General features: G+C 35.8%; 2 protein-coding genes and 1 long non-coding RNA gene across 3 annotated transcripts in view; 1 reads left to right on the plus strand and 2 right to left on the minus strand.

The window, feature by feature from the left end:
* The window catches only part of dock (SH2/SH3 adaptor protein dock), a 152867-nt gene that overhangs the window by 66177 nt on the left and 60103 nt on the right, over positions 1 to 26587 (plus strand). The window contains exons 3-4 of the mRNA XM_017609163.1: positions 17115 to 17460; positions 17540 to 17962. Coding sequence (XP_017464652.1) covers positions 17115 to 17460; positions 17540 to 17962 — 769 coding nt within the window. The remainder of the gene's footprint in view (positions 1 to 17114; positions 17461 to 17539; positions 17963 to 26587) is intronic.
* LOC108358032 (uncharacterized) lies at positions 1729 to 17002 on the minus strand. Its single transcript, XR_001846695.1, has 3 exons — positions 16989 to 17002; positions 14718 to 14720; positions 1729 to 1814 (listed from the first exon to the last, which is right to left on the minus strand). It is a non-coding gene; the product is annotated as an uncharacterized LOC108358032 (long non-coding RNA).
* LOC108358031 (uncharacterized) lies at positions 10556 to 12381 on the minus strand. Its single transcript, XM_017609164.1, has 2 exons — positions 12145 to 12381; positions 10556 to 12090 (listed from the first exon to the last, which is right to left on the minus strand). The coding sequence occupies exons 1-2, from the start codon at positions 12271 to 12273 to the stop codon at positions 11812 to 11814; spliced, it is 408 nt and encodes a 135-aa protein (XP_017464653.1). The 5' UTR covers positions 12274 to 12381; the 3' UTR covers positions 10556 to 11811.

Below are 26587 nucleotides of genomic sequence, written 5' to 3' on the forward strand. Positions count from 1 at the left end.
ACGAGCACGTATGTGCGAAGCAGAAAATGGACATCACTTACAGGATATCATTTTTCAAAGCTAATTGCAAAAAATTCCCCAATAATATACTGTATTTAAACAAAAAATTATATTTAAAATCGCATAAATAAAAAAGTTATAAACCATTTAAACCATATAGCTCATTCGGCGCCACCCTGTACTTATATATAAGTAGGGAAAACACGAACTAGTGAACCAAATTTCTGGTTCAGTACTAGTTCTGTTTCGCCAAAAACGAAAACGTCTGTAGTAACTAGTCCCGCACCATTTTTCAAATTTTATTTATAAAAATATGGTCAATTCTACAACAAAATCCCCAAAAATCAGAGTTCCAAACGTTGTGCAAAATTTAAGAAAATTCTGCAAAATTTCATTAAAATAATTCACTTTCTATTTACGCTCTCTAGAAAAAGTTGTTTAGCACATTCAATTTTAGTATAATGAAGTGCAAGAATGAGGAAGCTAGGACTTACCAAACAACAAGAAAAAATTGCTAAATATCAATGGTAAGTCCTAGCTGCCTCAAACTTGCACTTTGTTATACTAAAATTGAATTGGCTAATAACTGAGTACTTAACTTTTTTCTAAAGAGTGTAAATTGCAACACTTGGATGGAAATTCGCAGACTTTTCTTTAATTTTGCATAAGGTTTGGAACTCTGATTTTTGGGGTTTTTGGTGTAGAATTAACATGTTTTTATAAAAAATTAGGGGGAAAAAATATTTAAAAAATAGTTGCCGGTATTGTAAAAACTTCACTGTACCTAAACTTTATTGACTGACTGTATATCTTATTTAAGTTAAGTACGACAAAAACTTTCGAAGTACTTCATATACATATAAGCTTAAAAAGAACCGAATTTACTTAAAAATCAATATGCTTAAATTTATACAAGTAAGACAAAGTGAACTAATATTTTTACTTTTAAGCAGAACGCACTTTTGTTTTTTACTTACTACTTAAGTTTAATACTACTACTACTACTAATGTGGTTTATAAATTTTTAACAAATGCGTTTAAACATTTGTGATGGTATTGTCCTTCCTTCAACCGATCGTATTTAATATAAAAGGGAAATGTTTCGACAAGCCTGATTAGAAATATATATCTAAGTTGACGAATTTATAACAGGTTGGGAACTACATATACAAAATGGATGCAGATCGAACTAGATCTCATCTGTCGAATTAGGAACTGGTTTGGAACTAAAGAAAAGGGGATGCAGAACGAACTAGATCTCATCTGTCGAATTTGGAACTGGTTCGGAGCTATAGAAAAAGGGATGCAAAACGAACTAGATCTTATCTGTCGGATTTAGAACTGGTTCGGAACTAGAGCCAAAGGGATGCAACGGGGGACAATTGGCACTTCCTAGGACATCGCAATGTTAAATTCGCCAGTCGCTAGCATGCAAAAGAGAATTAACGCGTACTAGTCATGGTTCCAAACGCACTAGAACCGAACCAGTTCCGCACTAGTTCGTTTCCCTACAGGGGTATTATGTAACCACCAGTGGGAAGCGGCGGTCTTTGGTTTGCTTACTTTTAATGACAAGGGGCAGAAAGGGGGTCTGCATGATGATTACATATTGAATTTGAGGCACACGAGGTATTCCGCTACAGTCGACGATATGTAAGCACACATGTGTAACTCTTCTCATATTTAAATTAATAGCCCAATTCTGTATCGGTGTTTAACTTTTTTTTACTGACAAATTTGAACTTTTTCATATATTTTTCCGTAGAAAAAATTGTGACAAGAATTTGTAACTGATACAGAAGAGAGCCGTAAATCTTTTATTGAAAACCGGTATTTTTGTTATAAATGGAGCAAATTCTTGAATTGAGATTGATATCAGTTCCGCAAATGTACCATGCTTAAAACTAATAGCATAAATGAAGCAAACCAGATAATTTGGCTTTCGTGCAGGAAAACTATGCCAAACCCTTTCTGCTCCATATCTTGACTTGTGGGAATGGTCGGTATTTTGCACTTCTAACATTTTTCCAAATAAAACATTAATTCTTCTTCTTATTTTGCGCTGTAACCGCCTAAACGATTTGGCCGAGTTCAACCAAGCACGCCAGTCGTTTTCTCTTCTGTGCCAACTGACGCCAATTGGAAATGGCAAGTGAAGCCAAGTCCTCCACCTGGTCTTTGCATCGCAGCGGGGCCTCCCTCTTTCTCTGCTACCACCAGCGGGTTCCGAAATGAATATTCTTTCAGAGCTGGAGCGTCGGGGTCCATTCGAACGACATGGCCGAGCCAGCGGAGCCGCTGTGTTTTAATTCGCTGCACTATATCCATGTCGTTGTAAAGCTCATACAGCTCATCATTCCATCGTCTGCGGTACTCGCCGTCGCCAACGCGTAAAGGCCCGTAAATCTTCCGCCAAATATTTCTCTCGAATACTCTAATAGCCGCCTCATCGGATGTTGTCATTGTCCATGCTTCTGCGCCATATACCAGCACGGGCATGATGAGTGACTTATCGTGTGGTTTTCGTACGCCGAAAGTCGACTTTACTCCTGAATTGCCTACTCAGTGCAAAGTAGCACTTGTTGGCAAGAGTGATTCTGCATTGCATTTCCATGCTGACATTATTATCGGTGCTAATGCTGGTTCCTAAGTAAGGGAAATTTTCCTCTTTCTCGAAATTATAACTGTCAACAGTGGCGTGGGTGTAAAGGCGCTAATGTGCTGACTGTTTGTTTGATGACAGGAGATACTTCGTCTTGTCCTCGTTTACCACCAGACCCATTCGCTTTGCTTCCTTATCCAACTTTGAAAAGGCAGAACAGACTTCGCGGTTTTTGTTACCAATGATTTCGATGTAATCGGCATAAGTCAGCAATTATACGCTCTTGTAGTAAATTGTTCCTGAACGGTTCAGTTCTGCAGCTCTTATTCAGCCCTATTCTGCATTTCGACTCAAATCGAAATTTTCTCCGTTTGGCAACTTTGGTATTCTGCCTTCCGTTTCCTTTCGATCAATCTTCGAAATTTACGATTATACCTATTATACATTTCGATCGGAGTTCCGATTTTCTAAGTTGCAAATTTTTTGACGGAGAACGTTTCAATTGTTATATTCGTGGGTTTGAATAATAAAATTTAATAAAAAAATTAAGTAAAATATACTGTGCATGATTGTAAGTCATCATAAATTAATTTTCTCGATTTTTATGTTTTCGCAGCGGTAATACGGGCAAGACGAAAAATTGGCTCAAATATTAGCAACCAAAAGGGATATTGCCCGAGGTTTTCAAAGAGAAAGCACAGGCGTTTTTGTTTTCATTATCTATAAATAAGACTGTGAAATGCACTGAATACAATTTATTCTTTATATATAAAATTAATAGAAGTATGTACATACATACATACATACATAAAATGTGAAGTTACATAAAAAAAGATGCTTTTATTATTGCATTCGTTTTTACTAACTTTTTAAAAAGAGGTGCGTATGTTGTCGAATTCGAAGTTGCTATGAAGCTTTGTTCTTCCCCTCCTCCTGACGGCTTTCAAAATGGAATTTATTTGCGTTCAAATCTTCCACTCTGTAGTAAATGCAAATGTTGTGGAGTGCTAAAACAATGTTTATAATTTCACTGGCTTTGAGCGATGAGTAATACAGTTCATGATGAATTTATGACTCTTCACTCATCTGAGTAAGATCAAATATATCCCTAAATCTCCGCCTTTCAATTTCCGCATCAGCAATCTGGGACTCGTTCTCCTCTTCAAGCAATAACGCCGCGGCTATGGATTTCATTTTTATAATTATGTTTCCACTTAAATAAAGCACAAACGAAATTTTATTTTTAAATTACAACGATGTTGCATATATTAAGTTATTTTAAAATATTTACAAACTTTAACTTCATAAGCTGCTTAGTTTGGTGGCAAATATTTCTTTTGTTTTGTTTCGATTTCACAAATTCCTAGGCAAACAGCTGATTTCGAAAGATCTTTTCTCTCTTCCTCTTTCGATTCGATCGTAACGCAGAATGCCGAAGTTCGATTCGTGCGGAGCGGAACGCGGGAACGTAATCGAAATGCAGAATAGGGCTGATTATCTTCTCCAACATCAGATTAAAGAAGTCACATGAAAGTGAGTCGCCCTGTCTGAAACCCTGTTTGGTGGCGAACGGCTAGGAGAGGTCTTTCCCAATTCTGAAGGAGCTGGTGGTATTGCTCAGCGTCATTTTACATAGCCGTATGAGTTTTGAGGGGATTCTAAATTCAGACATAGCGCCGTATAGGCAACTCCATTTAGTGCTGTCGAAAACGACTTTAAAGTCGACAAATAGGTGGTGAGTGTCGGTCCTTTCTCGCGGGTCTTTTCCAAGATTTGGCATATTGTGAACAACTGGTCTATGGTGGATAACGCCCAATCAGTTCATTGACGGTGGGCTTCAGTCTTTCCCACGCTCGATAAGACCTTGTAACCTATGCTTAGAAGGCTGAGCCCGCGGTAGTTGGCGCGAATGGTGGGGTCGCCTTTCTTGTGGAGTGGGCATAGCACACTTAAATTCCACTCGTCGGGCATGCGTTCATCTGACCATATTCTGCATAAGAGTTGATGCATGCACCTTATCAACTCCTCGCCGCCGTACTTAAATAGCTCAGCTGGAAGGCTGTCAGCTCCAGCAGCTTTGTTGGTTTTCAGCCGCGTTATTGCTATTCGTACCTCGTCATAGTCAGGCGGTGGAACATCGTCTCCGTCATCATGGACGGGGGCTCGGGTTTTTCTTCTCCACAACATTCCGCTACCACTCAGTAGGGTGGAAAAGTATTCCTTCCATAATTGAGGTACGTAACTAGGTCGCCATTGTTGTGCTTACAGGACTACGTCCTAGTCTTGAAACTTTCCGTAAGGCGGCGAACTCTCTGGTAAAATTTTGGGCTTTCTTCCTGTCGGCAGCATTTCAAGCTCTTCGCACTCACGTATTTCGGCCTCTCTCTTCTTATTGCGGCAAATACTTCTCGATTTCCTCTTCAGCTCCCTTTTACGGTCCCACATGGTTCACGTTGCGTCCGATCGCAGAGTGGCCCTGTAGGCGACATCTTTTTTTCTCTGCAGCTTCTTGACACTCCTCCTCGTACCAGTTGTTCTTTCGGGCTCACTGAAATCCGACTACTTCTTCGGCAGCGGTACTTAATGAATAAAATGTGGTTCCACAGCTCGCATATGTCGGATTGTTGAAGAGTGCTCTCAGAGAGCAGATGTGAGAGTCGAGTGGCGAATAAATTGGCCGTCTGTTGCGATTGCAGCTTTTCGACGTTAAGCTTTCCTTGCATATTTGGGCGCACATATTTCGCTGCACGGGTGCGTATCTTGGCTGCAACAAGATAGTGGTTCGAGTCAATGTTTGGGCCTCGGAGCACGGTTGCCACTAAAAATTAAAAATTTAGTGTACCACAATATCCAAGTAAAAAGGCCCAAAATAAAATAAAATATATCATTTTTTGCCGTCCATCTTAAATACATATACATATTAGTGTTGCCAGATTTTTTCCCAGCCATACGTGACAAACGCATAATTTGTCCCAAAAATTCCGGATTTACAAAAATTTAACGGGACAAATGAGAAATAAAGGATTTCCTTTAAAAGCCCATATGTTAACAAAGGTAATCCATTTCAACGGAGTAATGTTCAGATATTTGTTTGCATTTGTGCATATATAAGATGGGTTAAATGTTAGTGTACATCTTGTCCTAATATAATATTTACAATTATTTTCACGAACAAGTTTTTTCTTTTATTACATAGGTTTACAAAAAAAAAGTGTCTGCACATTGAACGAAACCTCTATGGTATTCGGAGCCCTGAATACGAATCCGCGGTCTGTACGTCTCCACCACGTCAGGTTTGAGGTCATTTGAAGGTCAAATAGAGAAAAATTCGATGAAAAACCCGAAAATTCAATATAATTCTTCTGAAGTTGACCTTGGCATGACCTCTAGATAACTTTGAAGATAAAGTTTTTTCACACCTCGGGTTCGCATTAAGCTCGTCGAATACCATAGGGATATAGAGGTTAGGCTTAATAGGCAGAACATTTTTTTTTGTAAGCCTGGGTTGTTTATGAAAATATTGTTTATTCTATAATATAACATGACATGAGGCATTTCATGTCACCGCGGCCACCTCTGTGCGCGACGTCTAAGGATTTGGATGAAAGTTGAAGAGATTGAAGGTCTAGGTGACATGAAGATACGTGCAGCATATTTTTCCGATATGACGTAGGGTTGCCTATTTACACGGGACTTAAATTTCAAGAAAACGTCATACATACCTTCTTTAAAGTGCTGTATCTTGGAAACCTTTTAACGCAACTTAATGAAACATAATGTATTTCTTGCGTCTCATTACGGGCTTTAATTGTACATTTTTTACATTAATGTGCAACGTATAAAAAACAATAAATTAAGTAAACATTCTTCCTTGATTTTTTTGTTTGATTATAGCATTTTTAAAAAATTTTATTTTTACATAAAAACATTGTGTATAATGTCAACTTTAAGTACCCAAATGGGCGTAATGGGCTACTTATGCGTTTGGACTCCAGATCGTCTAACGCTAGAGCAATATGATAAATATATATTGCAATTTTATGAAATTGTATATTTTTGAAAGAGGAAAGGTGTGTAAAAGACAAAAACAATATGAATAAATCATATTAACTTTACTAAAGGTCTGAAATCATGAAAATCCCTTCAAGGAAATGGCACAATTGAACTTTGTTCCAAGTTCACATGGGAAATCTGCTTACGACGTGATTGGAGGAAATTTTAAGAGACTACCAGCTAGAGCAAGTCTTCGACTCCTGATGTTACTACGTGCCAATTATTTTAATTATATTTTAAGCTAGTTTAAAAGGTTAAATAACATCAAGTTAGGGATCTTCGTATCCTTATTTAACGAATCTTTAAATCAATAAATAATTTTTTTTCTTTTTAGTTCTTATTGTAATAAAAGCGTGTTGTTGATTTTTTTCCAAACTATAGTTTTATTACTCATTAGGTTTATTTTTTTAAACACTTTTCCCTTCCTTGTTTTAATAAAAGGGCTAACCTTGAAGCTATCATTGGAGGTCTAATATTCTTTTGCATTGAGTGTTGTTTATGTTGATGTTGTTGATGTTTCGGTTTCATTTTATTAAAAGAAGAAAAAGGAGAGGTGTGTAATAAAATAAACCAAATGAGTAATAAAATTATAGTTTAAAAGAAACCAAATAACACGATTTTATTACAATAAGTACTAAAAAGAAAAAAATTATTTATTGATTTAAATATTCGTTAAATAAGGATATGAAGTTCCCTGACTTGATGTTATTTAACCTTTTAAACTAGCTTAAAGTAGGACGTAACTAGTCATAGTCGAAATAAAGTCCACTGAAAGGTTAGTTGTAGTTATTTTTTACAGGCATCTCATTGGAAACATACAGCACCCCATTGGTAGAGGGCTTCGGGTGTACGAATTTGTTGTAACATTAGGTGTTGAAGACTTGCTCTAGATGCTAGTCTTTTAGAATTTCCTCCAATCACGTCGTAAGCACATTTCGAATGTGAACTTGCAACAAAGTTCAATTGTGCCATTTCCTTCAAGGGATTTTCATGATTTGAGACCTTTAGTAAAGTTAGTATGATTTATTCATATTGTTTTTGTTTTTTACACACCTTTCCTCTTTCATCAAAATACAAATTCATAAAATTTCAATGCCTATTTATTATATTGCTCTAGCGTTAGACGATCTACAGTCCAAACGCATAAGTAGCCCATAACGCCCATTTGGGTACTTAAAGTTGACATTATGGACAATGTTTTTATGTAAAAATAAAAAATTTTTAAAATGCTATAATCAAAAAAAAATTCAAAAAGAAAAATGTTTACTTAATTTATTGTTTTTTTATACGTTGCACATTAATGTAAAAAATGTACAATTAAAGCCCGTAATGAGACGCAAGAAATACATTTTGTTTCATTAAGTTGCCTTAAAAGGTTTCCAAGATACAGCACTTTAAAGAAGGGTATGTATGACGTTTTCTTAAAATTTAAGTCCCGTGTAAATAGGCAACCCTACGTCATATCGGAAAAATATGCTGCACGTATATTCATGTCACCTAGACCTTCAATCTCTTCAACTTTCATCCAAATCCTTAGAGGTCGCGCACAGAGGAGGCCGCGGTGACATGAAATGCCTCATATATCAAAGCTTCATATTTTAAAAAAAATTTTTAATTAGTGTTATTGAGCTTTGTACCACGATCGTTTGTTAGGAAAAATGGAAAAAACAACAAGTCGTGTACAAAGCTCAATAACACTACTGAAATAAATATTAATACGCCACAATAAAAATTGACAAAAAAGTAGTTTGGGATGAGCCTGCCTAAAACTATACAATGCATCTATTTCATGTATGAGTAACAACCACGCTGTTAAGCTTAAATAACGGCGAATCAGCTGCACTTGATAGTAGTAGGTTGAATAAGGAAATGGATTAGCAACAAGAGCTTGCGGGGTGTGCATAGCTCAATGGTTAGAGCTTCTGACTTGGCACATCGATGACGAGGAGATGTGGTGATTTCCGAAATAGCTGCTATAACTTCTACCACTTATGCTTTGTTCTTTTTTCCATTTTTCCTAAAAAACAACTCGTGGTACAAAGCTCAATAACACTACTCAAATAAATATTGGCCCCTATTATGTGTTGCATTCGATTTTCTACTATATTTTTGACAGCTGAGATGCTTTGTTTACATATTAAGTAAATTAAAAGAAAAGAAAGCGTGTTTATTACAACGTAACTAAAGTAAATAGTATGCTTTTATGTAAATTTGCGTTAATTAAAACTAAGTAAAAAAGAAAGCGAGTTGAAAAAATCTTTGTGCAGATGAGTACAACGGAGTTATGGTTCGACGATTCCTCAGAGGATGAGAGTTTAGTGGAACTGGCCAGGAATAGAAAACGTTTAAGGGACGCTTTCAATCCCTTGGAAAGGGATTTAACCACGTAAGTGTAGCCTTTTGAATATATTTTCACATATTTATATAATATTTATATTTATTTGTCTACAGATTTATAAAAAACTTCCGACTATCTAAAGAGGCGTTTGTGGACCTGCTGTCCGCTACAGAAGACCTGCTGCAGCAATGCGTTCGAGCCAAATCTATTGCAAATATCTTAAAACTAGCAACATTTCTGCGATTTGGTGCTCAGGGATCGTACCAACTGAGCATTGGGAATGAAAATGTGCTTAGGCTTGCGCAGCCCACGGTGTCTGCGGTGATATCAGAAGTGCTTGATGTTTAGGAAAATTTCATTTGCCAAAGATGGATAATATTCATCTACACAGGGACTGAACTGCAACAAGCGAAAGCACATTTTTACAGCAAAAGCAGAATTCCAGGAATAATCGGCTGTGTTGATGGGACGCACATTAAAATTGTCGGTCCCAAGAAGGAATTCCAGCATTTATATTACAACAGAAAAGGATTCTTCAGCATTAATGCTAAGGTTGTAAGTATGGCTGACTTCCAAAACGTCAATTGCTTTGCATACGTACAAAGTATAGGGTTCCATAACGTCGAACTACAAAATATTGACAATGTATACTGTTCCAAAACGCGGCCGCAAAGTTATCGAAACGCATCGCTAGAGCAATCAGCGCATCAGAAACAAAGTTGATGCTTTGTTTGTTATTGGTTAGCATTGGTGTATTAGAAATGGAAAATTCAGAAAAATTGTTCATTGCTATATTGACTATTTAAAATGTTGCGCAACTCTGCATATACAAACAGTTCGAATACCGCAGTATAACAGTATTGATACGTTTTGGAAGTCAGCCTATATATATTTTCATACATATATGCTAAGAATCTCTAATTGTAGATGTGTACACTTTTGTATTTTTTTAGGCTTGTGATCACACAATGAAAATAAGATACATAAATGCAAAAAAAAACCGGGAGCGACACATGATTCCATGTTTTTTAATATGTCATCATTGAAAGCAGACTTAGAACAACAACATCATAATGATATTCGTAATACTTGGCTACTGGGTATGTAATCAAATACAAAACCTACATTTATTTCCTTTTTTTAAATTANTTCGGTCCCAAGAAGGAATTCCAGCATTTATATTACAACAGAAAAGGATTCTTCAGCATTAATGCTAAGGTTGTAAGTATGGCTGACTTCCAAAACGTCAATTGCTTTGCATACGTACAAAGTATAGGGTTCCATAACGTCGAACTACAAAATATTGACAATGTATACTGTTCCAAAACGCGGCCGCAAAGTTATCGAAACGCATCGCTAGAGCAATCAGCGCATCAGAAACAAAGTTGATGCTTTGTTTGTTATTGGTTAGCATTGGTGTATTAGAAATGGAAAATTCAGAAAAATTGTTCATTGCTATATTGACTATTTAAAATGTTGCGCAACTCTGCATATACAAACAGTTCGAATACCGCAGTATAACAGTATTGATACGTTTTGGAAGTCAGCCTATATATATTTTCATACATATATGCTAAGAATCTCTAATTGTAGATGTGTACACTTTTGTATTTTTTTAGGCTTGTGATCACACAATGAAAATAAGATACATAAATGCAAAAAAAAACCGGGAGCGACACATGATTCCATGTTTTTTAATATGTCATCATTGAAAGCAGACTTAGAACAACAACATCATAATGATATTCGTAATACTTGGCTACTGGGTATGTAATCAAATACAAAACCTACATTTATTTCCTTTTTTTAAATTATTTTTATCCACGTTAAGTGATGCTGGTTACGCTCTAAAACCGTACTTGATGACGCCGTTCAGAAATTCTTAGGAACGATCTCCTCAAAGAACATACAACAAACAACATGCAAAAGCCAGAAATATTATAGAGCGAACAGTTGGAGGTTTAGAAATAGATTCAGATGTCTATTGTAAGCGAGAGCTCTTCATTACACTCCAAAGAAAGCAACAAAAATAATAAATGTGTGCGCAGCTTTGCATTTGCCTATTTTATAATGTAGAAATACCCGACGGAGAAGATTTTTCAAGTGAGCCTCACGACGATGATGCCGGAGTCGTTGAGATGGAATCAATTGAGAACCCAGAAGCAGAAGACATCAGAAATGAAATTTTAAGAACCTTTTAAATAATTAAAAAAGTATTAATAAAGGTATTCCAGTTTCTTGTATTAAATTCATAAGTATTGTTGGTTTAAGATATGAAGGTACATATGCACATTATAAATTGAATAAAAAATCATCACATAAATTCATGGTTGTAAAATATCTACATAAAAGTTTTTACAGCCTTTCTCAATTCATATCACAGGCAAAAATATCATTAATTCACTTACATATATTACTTAAAGATTAATAAAACTAAAAAATTAACACGTGAATTCATTCGATAAAAATATAATTATAAGTTATGGTTTAGGCAACATTTTTTCTTCATCTCTAAAAGTGCAACCTTTAGTTGCAGTTTTGCTTTCCGATCTTGCTCCTTTCTCATAACTTCACTTTTATAAATTTCTAATTTTTCTTTTTTCATTTGTAAGAGTTCTGTAGGTGAGTCTTTTTTTAAGTAGTACTTTCTTTTTGCATATTTTTCCGTTTCCCTAGCACTTTTTTTTAATCTCTTTTATGTTCGAAATTACCTCTTCATAAAAAGCCTTCTGGGCATTTGTCTGGCCTTCCAACAACCTCAGTCCCTCCGGTTTGTGGCACCGTTTTTTTCTAGGGTTTCGTGTTGTATTTTCGCCAACTACATAGTTTCGGTCTTCATTGTTCGTTTCCAAATCGAACGGTGGCTAGTTTTGATCTGAGCCGGCTCAGGCGAATCTAGGCGCTGATTATCACCACTTATATCTAGGCCGGATTCCGCTCCCGGTGGATTCACACAGGCATCAAGCTCAAGTAACCCAATTATAGCCTCAATATTGGTATACGATTGAAGCCTGTTCGGTCCTCCACCTGTTGCTCGGTATTCAGCCTTATTTTGTGACATTTTCTTTTTGGTCTTCCATTTCATGTCAGCCCACACCTGAAAACACAAAGCTGAAATTTACTTATACAAATAAAAATTACTTTAATTCACCTTAATCCACTTTGCTGTCGCTCTAATTGGTGATCCTAAACAATTGAGCTCCAGCGCAATATCTTCCCACTTTTTTGCCGCCTGAAGCTTTGTACAAATCCCTTTCGCAAGTTGAGGAGTTTCTTCCATCAATGAAACCAGTCTTTCGAGTTGCTGTTTAGTACTCACGACCTTAGACCTGTATGAAATTAACAAAAATTGTTTTAAAATTGGCGTTTAGACGCTAAAAAATAAAAAAACAAACGCAAAATACTTAAATTTTCGACAATTTTCTCACACTACGCTACAGCATCGAAAGCAAAATTCTGTTCGACTTAAAATTCGATACTCAACGAAAATTTCGACAGGGTTGCATAGCTCATAGTACCAATTTTACATTCGATCTTCGATAACCAACGAATCCTTGCGCTCCTTTACATGGCAACTTTGATTATAATCTATAAATATAGCAAATGTTTTTGGACATACAACATTGCATTTGATAAAAGCGTTGTAATAATAAATCAATTGATGATATCATTTTTGCTGTGGGAACATTGTTTACCAAATTTGAAATAACCACGGAAATAAGATCCGATAACGTGCTACAAATTCAAACAATTCGCAACTGAAAGCAATATTGCTTTACAATTTTCTAGTCCTTACTATCCCCAGAGTAAGGGGTTGGTGGAAAAGTGTTCTGTATTGCTAAAAATATCTTGAGGAAAAATAAGCTTGTTGGAAATAATGTGGTTGTCCACCCTTGCCTGGTTATAACCTTATAACCAGGCAAGCGTGAATAACCACATTGATTACCAATATCAAATTTTGGAATATAATGCAACTCCTTTACAAGATATGCTTTTGTCGCCAGCTCAGTGGTTTATGGGAAGGAACATTAAAACTAAGCTTCCGATTTCCGAAAACATTTTCCTTAAGAAAGTGACAAACAAAAGAGAAATTAAAAAGAGGATTTGTATTAAGAGAGGAAAACAAGCATATGCTTATAACCTATTAACAAAAGAGCTAAGTAAATTAAGTAAGAATGTGTTGTTTTTGAAAGAAGATCAATGGAAAAGAGGGACGATTGTTTAAAATTATAATAATAAATCATATATTATAAAAGATGTATGTATATGCCAATCAATTTACGTATGTTTCGATGTTAATGATAATGTAATAACCAGGGTTAGGATTTGAAGGCCATAAAACTTGAAAAAAGGAAAATGAGCTTTCAAAAAAGGCAAAAAAATTCATTTATACTTTAATTTTGTTATATACATACCTTTAGTACAATGCAATGTCAAATTCAATATATAAAAAATGCATATAGTGGTCAAAAAATTATAGCCCCAAATAGTTTTAACATACTATTTTTGTTGTTATTTCATTTTGGTTACTTTTTAAAAATATAGTTCATTCTTTAACAAAACCCGTGTAAATCAAAGCTTCAAACTTTTTGCAATATTCAAAAACTTCGTAAAAATTCGAGCTTTTTTAAAAATTCTAAAAAATCAACCATAATTTTTAGCCATTTGAAACTTGTACTTTATTCTACTAGAATTCAATGGGCTACTCAGAATCTTTCTAGGAAATCTAATTAAAAAATCTCGAAATTTTTAAGAAATTTTGTTGATTTTTTTTTTTTAATATTGCACATTTTAATTCAGTGACACACGATTGGTACTTTTGTACAGATTTGTACATGCGGGCTGTTGGTACAATACAGCGAACTTCTATGAAGAGATAAATATTAAAAAGGCAAAACGTGTAGAAAATGCAGATGAAGGCAATATAGTCATAAAAGGCAAAAAAGACAAAATTAAAATTCCAATTTTTAATCGAGGAAGACATGAAACGTGCGATTCTTTAATTTGTTTACAGATGCGACTAAGCAGACAAAATAGGCAAATACCTTAAAATCCTAACCCTGGTAATAACTTGGGCTCTGAATCTTATGCAAATGCATTTTTTTATTGGGCATCTTCAAATTGAAATGGTTAAGTTATCTTTACGAATCATGAAATTTCCTTTTAAAATGGCATTCAATAGTTAGTGCATATTTTTGCAGTAAATGCATAATTTTGCATAATTTGCAAAAAAAAAATACGTCATTTTGCATGTTTATTGCGCATATTTTAGTATATTTTATAATAAATACATGTGGTTTTTGCATATTTTTACTTTTAATTGATTACAACCATTTAAATTTAGTGGGCAATCGCTTGACACAAAAATTCCTCTTCACGAAAAAATTGCCGTTGAGGCACTCTCTTCTATGTACCTCTATTAGATGTCAACTAGTGGAAGACTGTAAGAGAGAACTGACCTATATATCTGATCAATACGAAATTACCGCCTCGCTCGGGAAAATAAAAGTAACAACGAAATTTATCACTCGAAGGCCAAGCAGAGGTGGAACCGTACAGGATCGTACAGGATTACCCGACCCACTTAACATAAAAGCTCTCTTAAGAATGAGCGAAGAAGATACCTACAAACTTACTGCAGTGTACACAGGGTACTGGCCCCTCGAGGTACATGCTGAAAGGTTTGGATTACCCTTCAACAGGTTCCTTCGCAGTTGTGATGACCGACTTAAAAGGGACGGTCGAACATTTCCTGTGCGACTGTCCAGCCCCCGCAAGGATAAGGCTAAAGACACTCTGCAAACCATTCCTGCAGAATGTTTTAGAGTGAATCTGACTCTCTCTGTATGACGTATTGAAATTCATTAAAGTCGCCAAACTTTCTCAAACTACTAAACTGTCCATGTTTCTATTTACACAAGATTGCAACTGACTGCTTGATTTTGAGTGCATATTATACGCGCATATTTTCGATTTTTTAGTGCATGAGATTCCGAGCCCTAGTAATAACTAAAATCACAAGGAGTGTAAATAATAATAATTGCGAAGAAGTATCTGATAATTCAATCGGAGTACAGAATGATGATGTAAATAATAGTGTAGTTGATAGTGCAAACGAATAAATTTATGAAAATGCCGAGAGTAGGGAGAACTCAGACACTCCCAATAATTTTAATGACGTTGGCCAACCCGCTCCTTATGTAACACGCAGTGGAAGAACAATTCACAAGCCACACAAATTAGATTTGTAAAAAAAAGCATGTAACAAGATGTAAACATGTTGCAAATATCATACATATAAGATGGTCTATGGCAATCCTAAGGATAAGATGTATTTGTTAGCTATAAGGTAACTATATTGTAAAATAAAATATAATTTTCAGGACAATAAATATGCAACACGTGGAATTCGTTACAACTTGCATTGTTGAACTAGTTTGGTAGTACTTCGTTAGAGGGCTGGCCAATGCCTTAAGTGCAGCTTGACTGTCACTGCAGACACGTAAACTCCTTCCCCTCGACCTATTATCCACCACGTAGGCCATGCCCTTGAGGATTGCAAATTCCTCAGCCTGGAACACCGAAGCATGCTCCCCAAGAAAAAAGTAAAGCTCATCCATATTAACTTCGAAAAACCCCCAGATCCTGATCCATCGTCAGTTTTGGAGCCATAAGTGAAGATTCGTGTTGCAGTGTTGGAATTAAACCAGCATTCAGCCTCAGGGAAACCAACTTCCTGTGGGCCACGGTTGCCACTTCATAAAAATTTTGTGTTTAATGTTTCAGGTCCAAAATAAAATAAAATGTACAATTTTTTGCCGTCCAACGAAAAAAAATTTTTTATAATATTAAACGTTAACAAAAATTGCAATAATTTTTTTTTTCATTATTTACACAGGTTTACAAAACAAAAGTTTCTGCATATTGAACCAAACCTGTATATCCCTATGGTATTGGTCGCCCTGAATACGAATCTGAGGTCTGTTAGTCACCATCAGATCAGGTTCGAGGCCATTTGAAGGTCAAGTAGTGAAAAATTTGTTGAAAAACCTGAAAATTCAATACAATTCTTCTGAATTTGACCTTGAGACGACCTTGGAATGGCCTCTAGATAACTTTGAAGAATTAAGGGGCCCCATATTCGGATTCAACGACAACAGAAACCTATGTATATGACTTTATTTTTTTCAGACCTCGGATTCACATTCAGCGCGTCGAATACCATAAGAATATAGAGGCTATAACTCTCGTCAAGAAACACAGCGGTATCGAGTCCTGCATAATTCCAACGGACGAATAGCCATAGTTGCTTCAAAGAGGCCCAAAACAAACAAAGAAGTGCTAAGGCCCAAGCGGAGAAAAAAGGCCCATATTTGGTACAATTGTACCAAAGTGGCAACCGTGCCTGTGGCATTGAAATGACTCATGGGCTCAGATCTCAGTGTTATACCCACATCCGTTTCTTTTTACTCTGCAGGTGGTCTTTAAGGCTTCCCCACGTATGAAGACACAAAGTGACTGTAAATGCAGCAGTGGGTCAAGAGCACTATACACTACTCAAAAAAATTAAGAGAGGTTTTAAAAATAGGAAATTAAAGCTTAATAAAAAGGCTATCTGATCCATACGCCAACCTAAATGAACAACATTTTTTCAACCCCGTAGACAAAAAAAAACCAGATTAGCAAAAGTATTTTTTCGCGCTATCCGTAATCTTGACATTACATGAGAACCATAGCTCAAAAAATGTGTACTCAAGAAAAATTAGAAATTTGGAGCTTCAAAGGTTTTTTTTAAGTCTCAATACCACAATTTTTACCGAAATATGGCCTCTCAAAAATTTTTGTTTGATCCCTTAATTTTTTCGAGTAGTGCCTACATTGATAGGTAAAGCCATGCAACAATTTTTGCTCTCTTCTATCGGAACCAGATAAATTTTCGTGGACCCGACTTACAGCTCATAAACCCCCTTATTTTTTCACGTAATTTTTTTCGACAAAAAGTTAATTAAGTTTTTGATTCAAAAGGTTTTAAAAATTTCCTTCTACACAACAAAAAAAATATTAGCTTTATATATGTATTGTATTTACAATATCTGATAACCATAATTGATCTTCTTTTAGCATAAAAAAAAAAGTGAAAAAAGGCTCTGGCTCCAAAACTTTACCAAATTGCTCACCCTCAAGACAAATTGAGAGTCCAACAATGTCTCGACGTTTACCACCAGATCCAGCTGAAGCCATAGGTACTGCGATTGTTAAATACAACTACCAGGCACAACAACCGGACGAATTGTCGCTAAGTAAAGGAACCCGTATTCTTATATTGGAAAAGTCCAACGATGGCTGGTGGCGAGGTCAGAATGGTAATGCGGTCGGTTGGTTTCCAAGCAATTACACAACTGAAGATTGTGATAATGATGGTGAAATACATACGTATGCCATGGCTGAGAATGTGCTCGACATTGTGGTAAATATTAACTATGCACATGATTGTGTAATTTCTGTTCATATGAGTTATATCTAAATTAACTTGTTTTTTACTTTAGGTTGCCCTTTATAGTTTTTCATCGAATAACGACCAAGAGCTTTCTTTTGAGAAGGGGGACCGGCTCGAAATAGTGGATCGTCCACCTTCTGATCCGGATTGGTATAAAGCAAGAAATAATCAAGGTCATGTCGGTTTAGTTCCACGCAACTATCTACAAGAGTTAAATGATTATCTGGCTACACCGTTCCGAAACAATAGTGGTGGCAATGGTGGTGGAGGTGGTAGCAGTGGCGGTGACTCAATCGATCGGCGTAATGATGGCTTATCAGTGCAATCTTCACCTCCTATGGCTCCTTTGGAACGGCCAAACTTAGCTGGTAAATCCTGGTATTATGGCGCCATCACGCGCAGCCAATGTGACACGGTGTTGAACCAGCATGGACATGATGGTGATTTCCTTATACGAGATAGTGAGACTAATGTAAGTTACTGGCAGGGCTAAGCGAAGACTGCAAGCTTGGCTAAAATCGTATTATTTCTTAGGTCTAAAGAATTTGCAATTTTATTAAATATTGGCTTCTTATTTAGAAATTTAATTATTACTGGCCGTTTTTTGGGGAACAGTACCACCACTAACAGTCAAATGAACGATACTAGTAGGAACATCCTCTGCGTTAAATTGCGGTTAAACGTTGCAATAACATCTTTTTACGCATTTTGCTGTCAAATTAACATAACACAAAAAATACTTTTTGGAAATCACTTTCCGAAACAAAATTTGCAAAGTGTAACCGCAACTGAGAAAACACAAATGGCTTCCAAAAATAATTTCAACTTGCTCGTGTTGTACTAGCAGTTTTAATTTTTGCTGCAAGTGGCGTCAAAACAATCGAGTATAGCCGTATTAAATACAAGTAATTTTTAAGCAAAAAACAAAACCGACTTTAAAGCTTATATAAAAATTTAAGATTATCGTTAATCTCTTCATGATCCAATGATCGGATTTAAACCAACCCAAACCCTTTCCATAAAAAAAAAGAATTTTAGAAATCGGTTAACGTGGTCCAAAGTTATGCGGTAACATACATAAAAAAAAATATTCCGACGAATTGATAACCTTCCTTCTTTTAGTGAAGTCGGTTAAAAATATCATAAATACAAGTAATTAACTTACTTCTCTGAAATGAACTATTACATGCATTAGACATTTTGGGATTGATTTGTGCGTATTTCAGCAATAACGGAGATTCTGTCATATTTCGTCCTGTTAATCACATTACTATTACATCATGGTAATACTGATTCAGCTGTGATTTCCTTATTAATTTATTGTAAACGTACGGCGGAGAAAATGTAAATAGGGAAGAGACAATTTAGCAAGTTTCGACTATTCTTTGTTAAAAAAAATGTTTTTATTTTTTTACGAAAATATGACTTACTACCGAAAAGCGGAAATGGGCTCACCGCTAACCCAATCGAAACCAGTGTTGCGCTCTTCACTAGAAGGAGAAGGTTGGATGGTCTCATTCCCTCACACTTAATGGAGTTACAATTCAGACTTCTCCCGAAGTGAAGTATCTAAGAGTAATTCTGAATACAAAACTATCGTGGAAATCTCAAGGCGGCACAAGACCTACAAAGCATTGGCGACATTCTGGAAATGTAAACAGTACTTTGGCAAAACGTGGGGTTTGTCACCAAAGGGAATCCTCTGGATGCATACCTCTATGATCAGACCCATAATAAGCTATGCGTTAGTGGTATGGTGGACCAGACTCTCAATCCATAGCGTGGTAAATCTGCTTACTAAACATCAAAGACGATTGCCGTGTGCTGTATGGGAGCTTTCTCTACAACATCTGGCGCTGCTACTCTTACTGTCACTTTGTGTCTTCATACGAGGGGAAGCCTTAAAGGATACCTGCAGACTAAAAAGAAACGGATGTTGGTATAACACTGAGTAGGGTGAGGCGGAAATTGCTGGCGGCAGAGATTTGAGCATTTTTGTCTTTTCAATGCCACAGTCACCATTAAATTTGTTGAAGAGATTTTGTATTTTTCCATAATTTAAGTACGTTCTGGACATCGGTCACTTGGTCGCCACTGTTGTTCTTACAGGAGCTCGCCCTGGTCTTGAAACCTTCCGTAAGTCGCCTAACCCTCTGCTAAAATTTTCGGGCGTTTTTCCTGTCGGCCAGCATCTCAAGCTCTTCACACTCACGTATTTCGGCTTCTCTCTTCTGATTGCGGCAAATACGTCTCGCTTCCTTCTTCGGATCCCTATAACGGTCCCACATGGCTCGCGTTGCACCTGATCGCAGCGTTGCCCTGTAGGCGGCATCTTTTTTCTCTGCAGCTTTTGACATTCCTCATCATACCAGTTGTTCTTTCGGGCTCGCTGAAATCCAACTACTTCTTCGACGGCGGTACTTAATGAGCGGGAAATTGAGTTCGACTGCTCGCATATGTCAGTTTGTTGAAGAGTGCTCTTAGAGAGCAGGTGTGAAGGCCGATTGGCGAATAAATTGGCGTCTGTTGTGATTGCAGCTTTTCGATGATAAGCTTTCCTTGCATTGCACATTTTTTGCTGCACAGAGGCGGGTTCGTATCTTGGCTGCAACAAGATAGTGGTCCGAGTCGATGTTTGGCCCTCGGAGTGTACGTACGTCTAAAACACTGGAAGCGTGCCTGCCGTCTATCACAATATGATCGATTTGGTTTCTCGTTTTTCGATCTGGAAGAAAATAAGCATGAAAAAAGAAATTTAAGCACTTAGATAAGCACTAAGACATTAGTAAATATGCTCGCAAATATGCTCGAAAAACAAACAAAAAATTTAAGTACAGTTAAATGTCTTGTTTTTTAATCAGTTTATTTCAAGGATTGAAAAATTACAATGGGCAATCAAGTGTTGCTTGATATTCTTAAATAATAGAGAACTGCGCTGGTCGTTTTATTTTATTTTTTCTATATTCGTTATTCTCCTATTTGAGATAACTTATTTTTACTTTCCTTTTATTAGCTCGGGATGTAACTACGTAATATTGATGCGACTAAAAGATGCAGCGTTTCTATTCTCAAGTTACATACCTGATGACACTACGAATGGCAATTATAATAGGGAGGTTTTAGTTTTTTAAACTATAATTTTGTTAATCTCTTTAATAACACCAATGCCTTCCCTTAGAGACAAATTTTGGTTTAAAATTTTTGTATCCAAGTAGAAATGCAATTGAAGTTAAGAGTTAATAAAAATCAAATCTGTTCTTATGTTATTTGTAAATATTTCTTTAGTTCGACGAATAAAAAAAGCCCATAAATGTTCAAGAAAAATTTATTGAGCCAAATTTTCTTACACAGTACTGAGTTCTAAAGAGATTTGCTACGCGTTTTACTATGGTTTTCTAAAATATTTTTTTGTAAAGAGCAAAAGGCCACCTTGTTTTCAACAGAAATATATGCCCGCTCCATTATTTCGTAAGGTAAAAGTGAGAAAACGGGCTGTAAAATATCAGATGTTAAAACTCCTTGAACACTACTCTTTTACACACACGAAATAAAAGCAATTTATTTCTTGACCATTTTTTTAAAAGGTCCATACTTAGCTTTATACATAGAAATAAGCAAAATAAGCATGGTCGTTAAAATTAAGCTTAGAAATCCAGAATATGCAAAATAAGCAATTCGAAGCAAAAGCTTAAAATTTTCGGCCCTGCTGATAAGATTACAATTTAAATATAAGAACGAGGAACGTCTGGCACTATTCTTTATATGGGAGGTACGAGCAAATTGAGCGGGCTACGCCCATTTATGGTCAAAAAATTTGTATTGGCGTATGCAGTGTTCTTGCAAAATTTCAACACGCTAAAATTTAAAAAAGGGCACAATGTGTGACGCTCAAAAACTTTAAGTGCACTGAAATTCACTAATGCTTCCACAAAAATCACAGTTTTTCACATTTTCCTTTTAACTCTTATTGTTTACAATTTAGCACAATTAAAAATGTTTCCAATTGAAAAATTGAATATTAAAAAAATTTGCTCTTCTGACATTTTCTTTTAACACCCTATTCGGCTTTGTTTACTTTTTGTACATAAATGTCATCGCCGACTGGCCGGCGGAATCTTGTATTCTATCATTCCTGCGCTCTAATTGCTTTACCAAAGTCGATATAATGCGACGTCGGCAAGGTCCAACTGTTCGAGTGGAAGAGTAATCTGGATGAATGCTCAGTGCAGACGTTTCAACGCGATGTTAAACTCACTGAGTAACTCTACATATTAGACCCCGTTCACATGACTGGCGCTTAACCCGCATTTTGATTTTAACACTTAAACGAATTTACTTGCGTTTAACTCGCGTTAGCATGTGAACACCTTGAGTAAAATGCAACGAAATACGCGTAGCTGTAAACGCGCGTTTAGCTCCCGTCATGTGAACAGGATCTTATTCTTCGCGCTGAAAAGACTAGCGGATATACTAAAGGCAGGGAAGTCTAGGTCTGTTATTGAAGAAAAGACACAAAGAAGAAAAAGAGTTGATTACAAAAGAAATATTAAGTAGGGATCCGACTTCAGATTGGTGCATTTTGACAGTTATAGGCTATGTTTATTTCGAAATTTTTTTATTGAGCTGAAATCATTCTCGAAAAGAATTTCTAGACATCAAACCAAACCAGATAGACGTTAACTTATGCCCTAAAAAATTAAGTTTAACTTATTTAGTTCATACGGTATACCTTCATAGCCAAAAGTATCGATATCGTCGCTACCATGTCAAACTATAGAGCCTGTCAGACGTGGCAATATTTCCGTCTTTTCCACGCAATTCGCTGTCAAATTGAGAAAGAGAAATTTTATTTCGATGTGTGAACTGCCAGAAAGATATTTCTGTCACTTTTCGGAAATCAGATTTAGAAATAAAAGTTGTAAGGTGTGACTGCAACTGAAAGAGCGAAAATCGATTTCTAAAATATATTTCAACTTGCTCGTGCTGCACTATCAATTTTTATTTCTTCTGCACTGTGTGGCACTGATCATGAATTTGTGTAAACTGATAAAAAATATTGTTGAATTAAATATCAAAAATGCTTGAAATATATTATTTTACTTAATATACTAAATCGTAAAATTATTGTTCACATGGAAAATATTACCTATATTTTGTGGTTTTGATTTTGCTTGTTTTTGGGTTGTATGTTGTTTTGACTGAGTGCGGGATTACGAGCATTGTTGGTGCTGGCTTAAATTATAGAGTGTCCACAAAGGATTGATAAATATATCTAATAAAGAATTCACCTATTTATAATTTCACCATGGAGTAATGATCGGGATCCGGGTAAAAAATTTGCACGCAAATGCAACAACAACGATGTGATCATGATAGAGATCTGGTTCAATTTTTGATTCGCTCTGTTTGTTTTGCTTCACTCAAAATTGTGAACTTTGTGTAGTAGGGGTTGTTTGCACCGCGCTCCCAAAATTTTCTTACCCCAACACACCGGCGTGTATGCGAATCATCTACTTCTATTTTTTTTTTAATAATAATGGCAATAATCTATATATATAAATGTGAATGTCTGTTTGTTTATTACCTTATAACTTCTGAACCGCGGCATGGAATCGCACGAAACTTCGCACACTTATTTGCTTTTAGCCCAGGAAGGTTTATAGGCATAGAGAAAAATGGGTAGTACTGGAAAAGAGGGCGTGGCACCTCCTATACTAACTAAAATTTTCATGTTGTATATCTTTTGAAATATTTGTGGTAGAGCATTGGGACTTGCTGTCGAGATAAATAAAATTAATTCCATACTCATGGGAAAAAATTGGCGGTATTGGAAAAGGGGGCGTGGCACCTCCCATAGGCGTGAATTATTTAATCAGCTCTAACTTCGGAACCGTAAGTCACATGAACTTGAAATGTGGTATGCAGACATGTCTATGGTAGGTGCTTATAGTAAGGTATATATATAAATAAGACTGTGAAAGGGGCGGCAAATCCCAAGTCACATGACCCCTTTAATTCCTTCAGGCGTGGGGTGACACCCGCGGGAAAAAGCCAGTTTTTTAATAAAATTGCTTTCTTCTTCAACAGCAGTACTCATTTTTCGTGTTTTCGTTCTTGATATTACAAGAGAAATAGCAAACAAACGTCAACCTCACCGTCCATGGTTGCATTTTAGTATCGAGAAAGATTGCCAGAAACTCATTCGCTGTGCGAACATCCAAAAAGCGATTTCAGAAATTTTTCCTGCGATTCGCCTTTCGGATATAAAAAACCTCTTTCGAAAGACATGCACGTTGTGACTGCTCATGCAGCTGCTTTCTGAAATTTTTCAATTGACAGCCTTTTCGAAATATGTTGCATACGAAATATATTGCCAACACGCTCTTACGAATGCGCAAAAATGCTTTTTCAATTACGATTTCTTGCGCTTGCCTTTAGAATAATACGCTCGTTGGCAAATCGTCAAATTTCTAGTCCTCATAGTAGCAGAGGATACTGGCTTTATCAAAGTGTCGAATCCCACACTTTTTCCTAAAGACAACGACATTTTTTACAACGGTTTTTTTGTTCTACTAAGAATACCCATTTTCACATTCGATAGTTTGACATGGTAGCGACGATATGAGTAGGTATCGATACTTTAGATCCGATATTTTTTAGGTATCGGTACTTTCTTTCGATACTACTTCCAAGTAAAAGGATCGATACTTCCATGGTATCGTCTCATCCCTAGTAATACTTATTTGAATTATCAAATTACCTTAATGCAAGATGAATTTAGTTTTTAAAACAACTGGCAACCCGCCTGCATGTATTTAGTTTAGAAATTAAGTTTTTTTTTAATCTATTTGGATTGATCACCATATGACAGTAATTCATTTAACCTATTGTATACACTAGAGGTTTACGCCGCCTAGTTTCCACGACTCGGCGGCGGCGGCGGCTTCCATCGCGTGATGATTAATGTACAAAATATTCATGTTGTACAGTGGTCGAAAAAATTATAGCCGCACCACATATTGACGAAGTATTAACAATAAATTTTTTTTGTGTTATTTAATTTTTGTAATTTGTTTATAAAAACATGATTCATTCTTTAATAAAACCCGTATAAATCCATGTTTAAAATTTTGTACAATATTAAACAAATAAACAAACTTTCTTAAAAGTTTCGAGGTTTTTAATTAGATTTCTTCGAAATATTTTGAGTATGCAGTTTTGAAGTCCATTGAATTCTAGTGGAATAAACAATTTATTTTTATATGGAATAAATCCGTAACATCTTCGACAAAAGACATTCTAAAATATCAAGCTATTTGGAACGTGTACTTTATTCTATTCAATGGACTACAAAACTGCATATCTACTCAAAATCTTTCTAAGAAATCTAATTAAAAACCTCAAAATTTGTGTTAAATATTTTTTTTTTAATATTACACAAAATTTAAATTTCCCAGCAAACATTGAGGTTAGTTATCGATTAGAGTAGGGATGCACAGCATAGGTGCACGCAGTCGACGTCGCGGGCAAACTGCAAGCACGCGAGTTTGCTTGGCGAGGTGAAGTGAGCTGGCATCGTAGATGGCATCGTATACATATTAACCACTACACACTTATTTTCAAGTAAAAATGCGTGTATGTATGTGTACTTTTGCGACAACTGAGCCAGTGTGGCATCAGGCCACCAGAGAAGGCCAATTTTTCCAAAACAAAAGAGCCAAGTTTTTATTATGATGTTTAATAATGTTTTTGATTCAGTAAAAAGTGTATATACATATCCATTTCCTCACGTTTTTATTAATAAATTAATTTCAATACATTTATAACAACTCAAAACATATTTAATTTACCTATTCCTCACATTTTATTCAGTAAATGAATTCCATCTTAATGTAGAATATTAGTGTTTAGTGTATACATACATACATATATACCTATGCATTCGGTGGGCTTAAATTAAAAAAGCATCACTAAATACCGCACGAGAGCATTGATTCCAATTATTTTGGCTTTTTGGTTTCCCAAAAGCACTAAATTTAGTGCAAAATGCACGACCTTGGCAACAGTGAGCTGAGCACATCAATGCTCAAACAGTGATGCCAGACCAAGTATTGAGTAAATGCGCTATGTATATTTTTCTTTTAAAACAAAAGTTCTAATTGGCGAGGGTATTGATTTTTGGTTCTTACATAGAACACTGACAAGATTCACAAACTTATCTTAGGACTTAAATAATTAAAATAATCAACATTATTTGTAGACGAATATATTTGTGTTCGTATGAAATAGTAGCTTATGTCGGGAGGCTGGCTTTAGTAAAATGTACCATTTCCTATATTCTTTAAACCACAAGGAATTTTTTTATGAAACTTTATACGAATATTGACTTGCTAGCATCGCCATTAACATTACCGTCTTTTACGTTTATTTTCCAAGAGTTCTTCAACGACTCGTCGACAGTGAGTATTTCGCAATTGCATGCTGCGAATGGTTCATTATACTAAAACCAGTCTTCCGACATAATTCTATACGACTATTCTATACGAACACAGATATGTATACTTCCTAACAGGCTTGTAAAATGCCCAATACCCAAATCCCTCGCATGAGTTATTATCGGTAAAAAATTGGGTACGCTCAAATCTGGCATCGCTGCAGCAAGTACAGCGCCAGTGAAACAGTGTTGATATTTTAAGTACAATTGTAGTTTTTTCAGTACAATTAATTTTAAAATGTACAAAAGTACAATTTGCCGATTTTAAGTGCAATTTCAACATTAAAAATACTTTTTGTACCAAACGCTCAAATCCTTCTATCACTTTGATTCTTAATCCGTTTACATTTAAGTAAATGGATATACCTATATTTCATATTTGCTACAAAACGAAATTATGAATTGTAATTTTGAATGTAAACGTGATTGTGAACAGTAATATTAGTGATGTGCGTTATGGTGATTGCGATTTCTTATCACCAGCGGGTGAAATATCTCTCATCGCTATTTATTTTGAAAAAATCTTTGGAAATGCAATTTACCTGCTGGCGATCCTGCAGAAATAGAAGTAATTGAGCAATTCGGGGTTTGAAAGTAAAAAAA

This window comes from Rhagoletis zephyria, unplaced genomic scaffold (assembly GCF_001687245.7).
Source record: "Rhagoletis zephyria isolate East Lansing unplaced genomic scaffold, Rhagoletis_zephyria_1.1 Rzeph_scaffold_00195, whole genome shotgun sequence".
Taxonomy (NCBI): Eukaryota; Metazoa; Arthropoda; class Insecta; order Diptera; family Tephritidae; genus Rhagoletis; species Rhagoletis zephyria.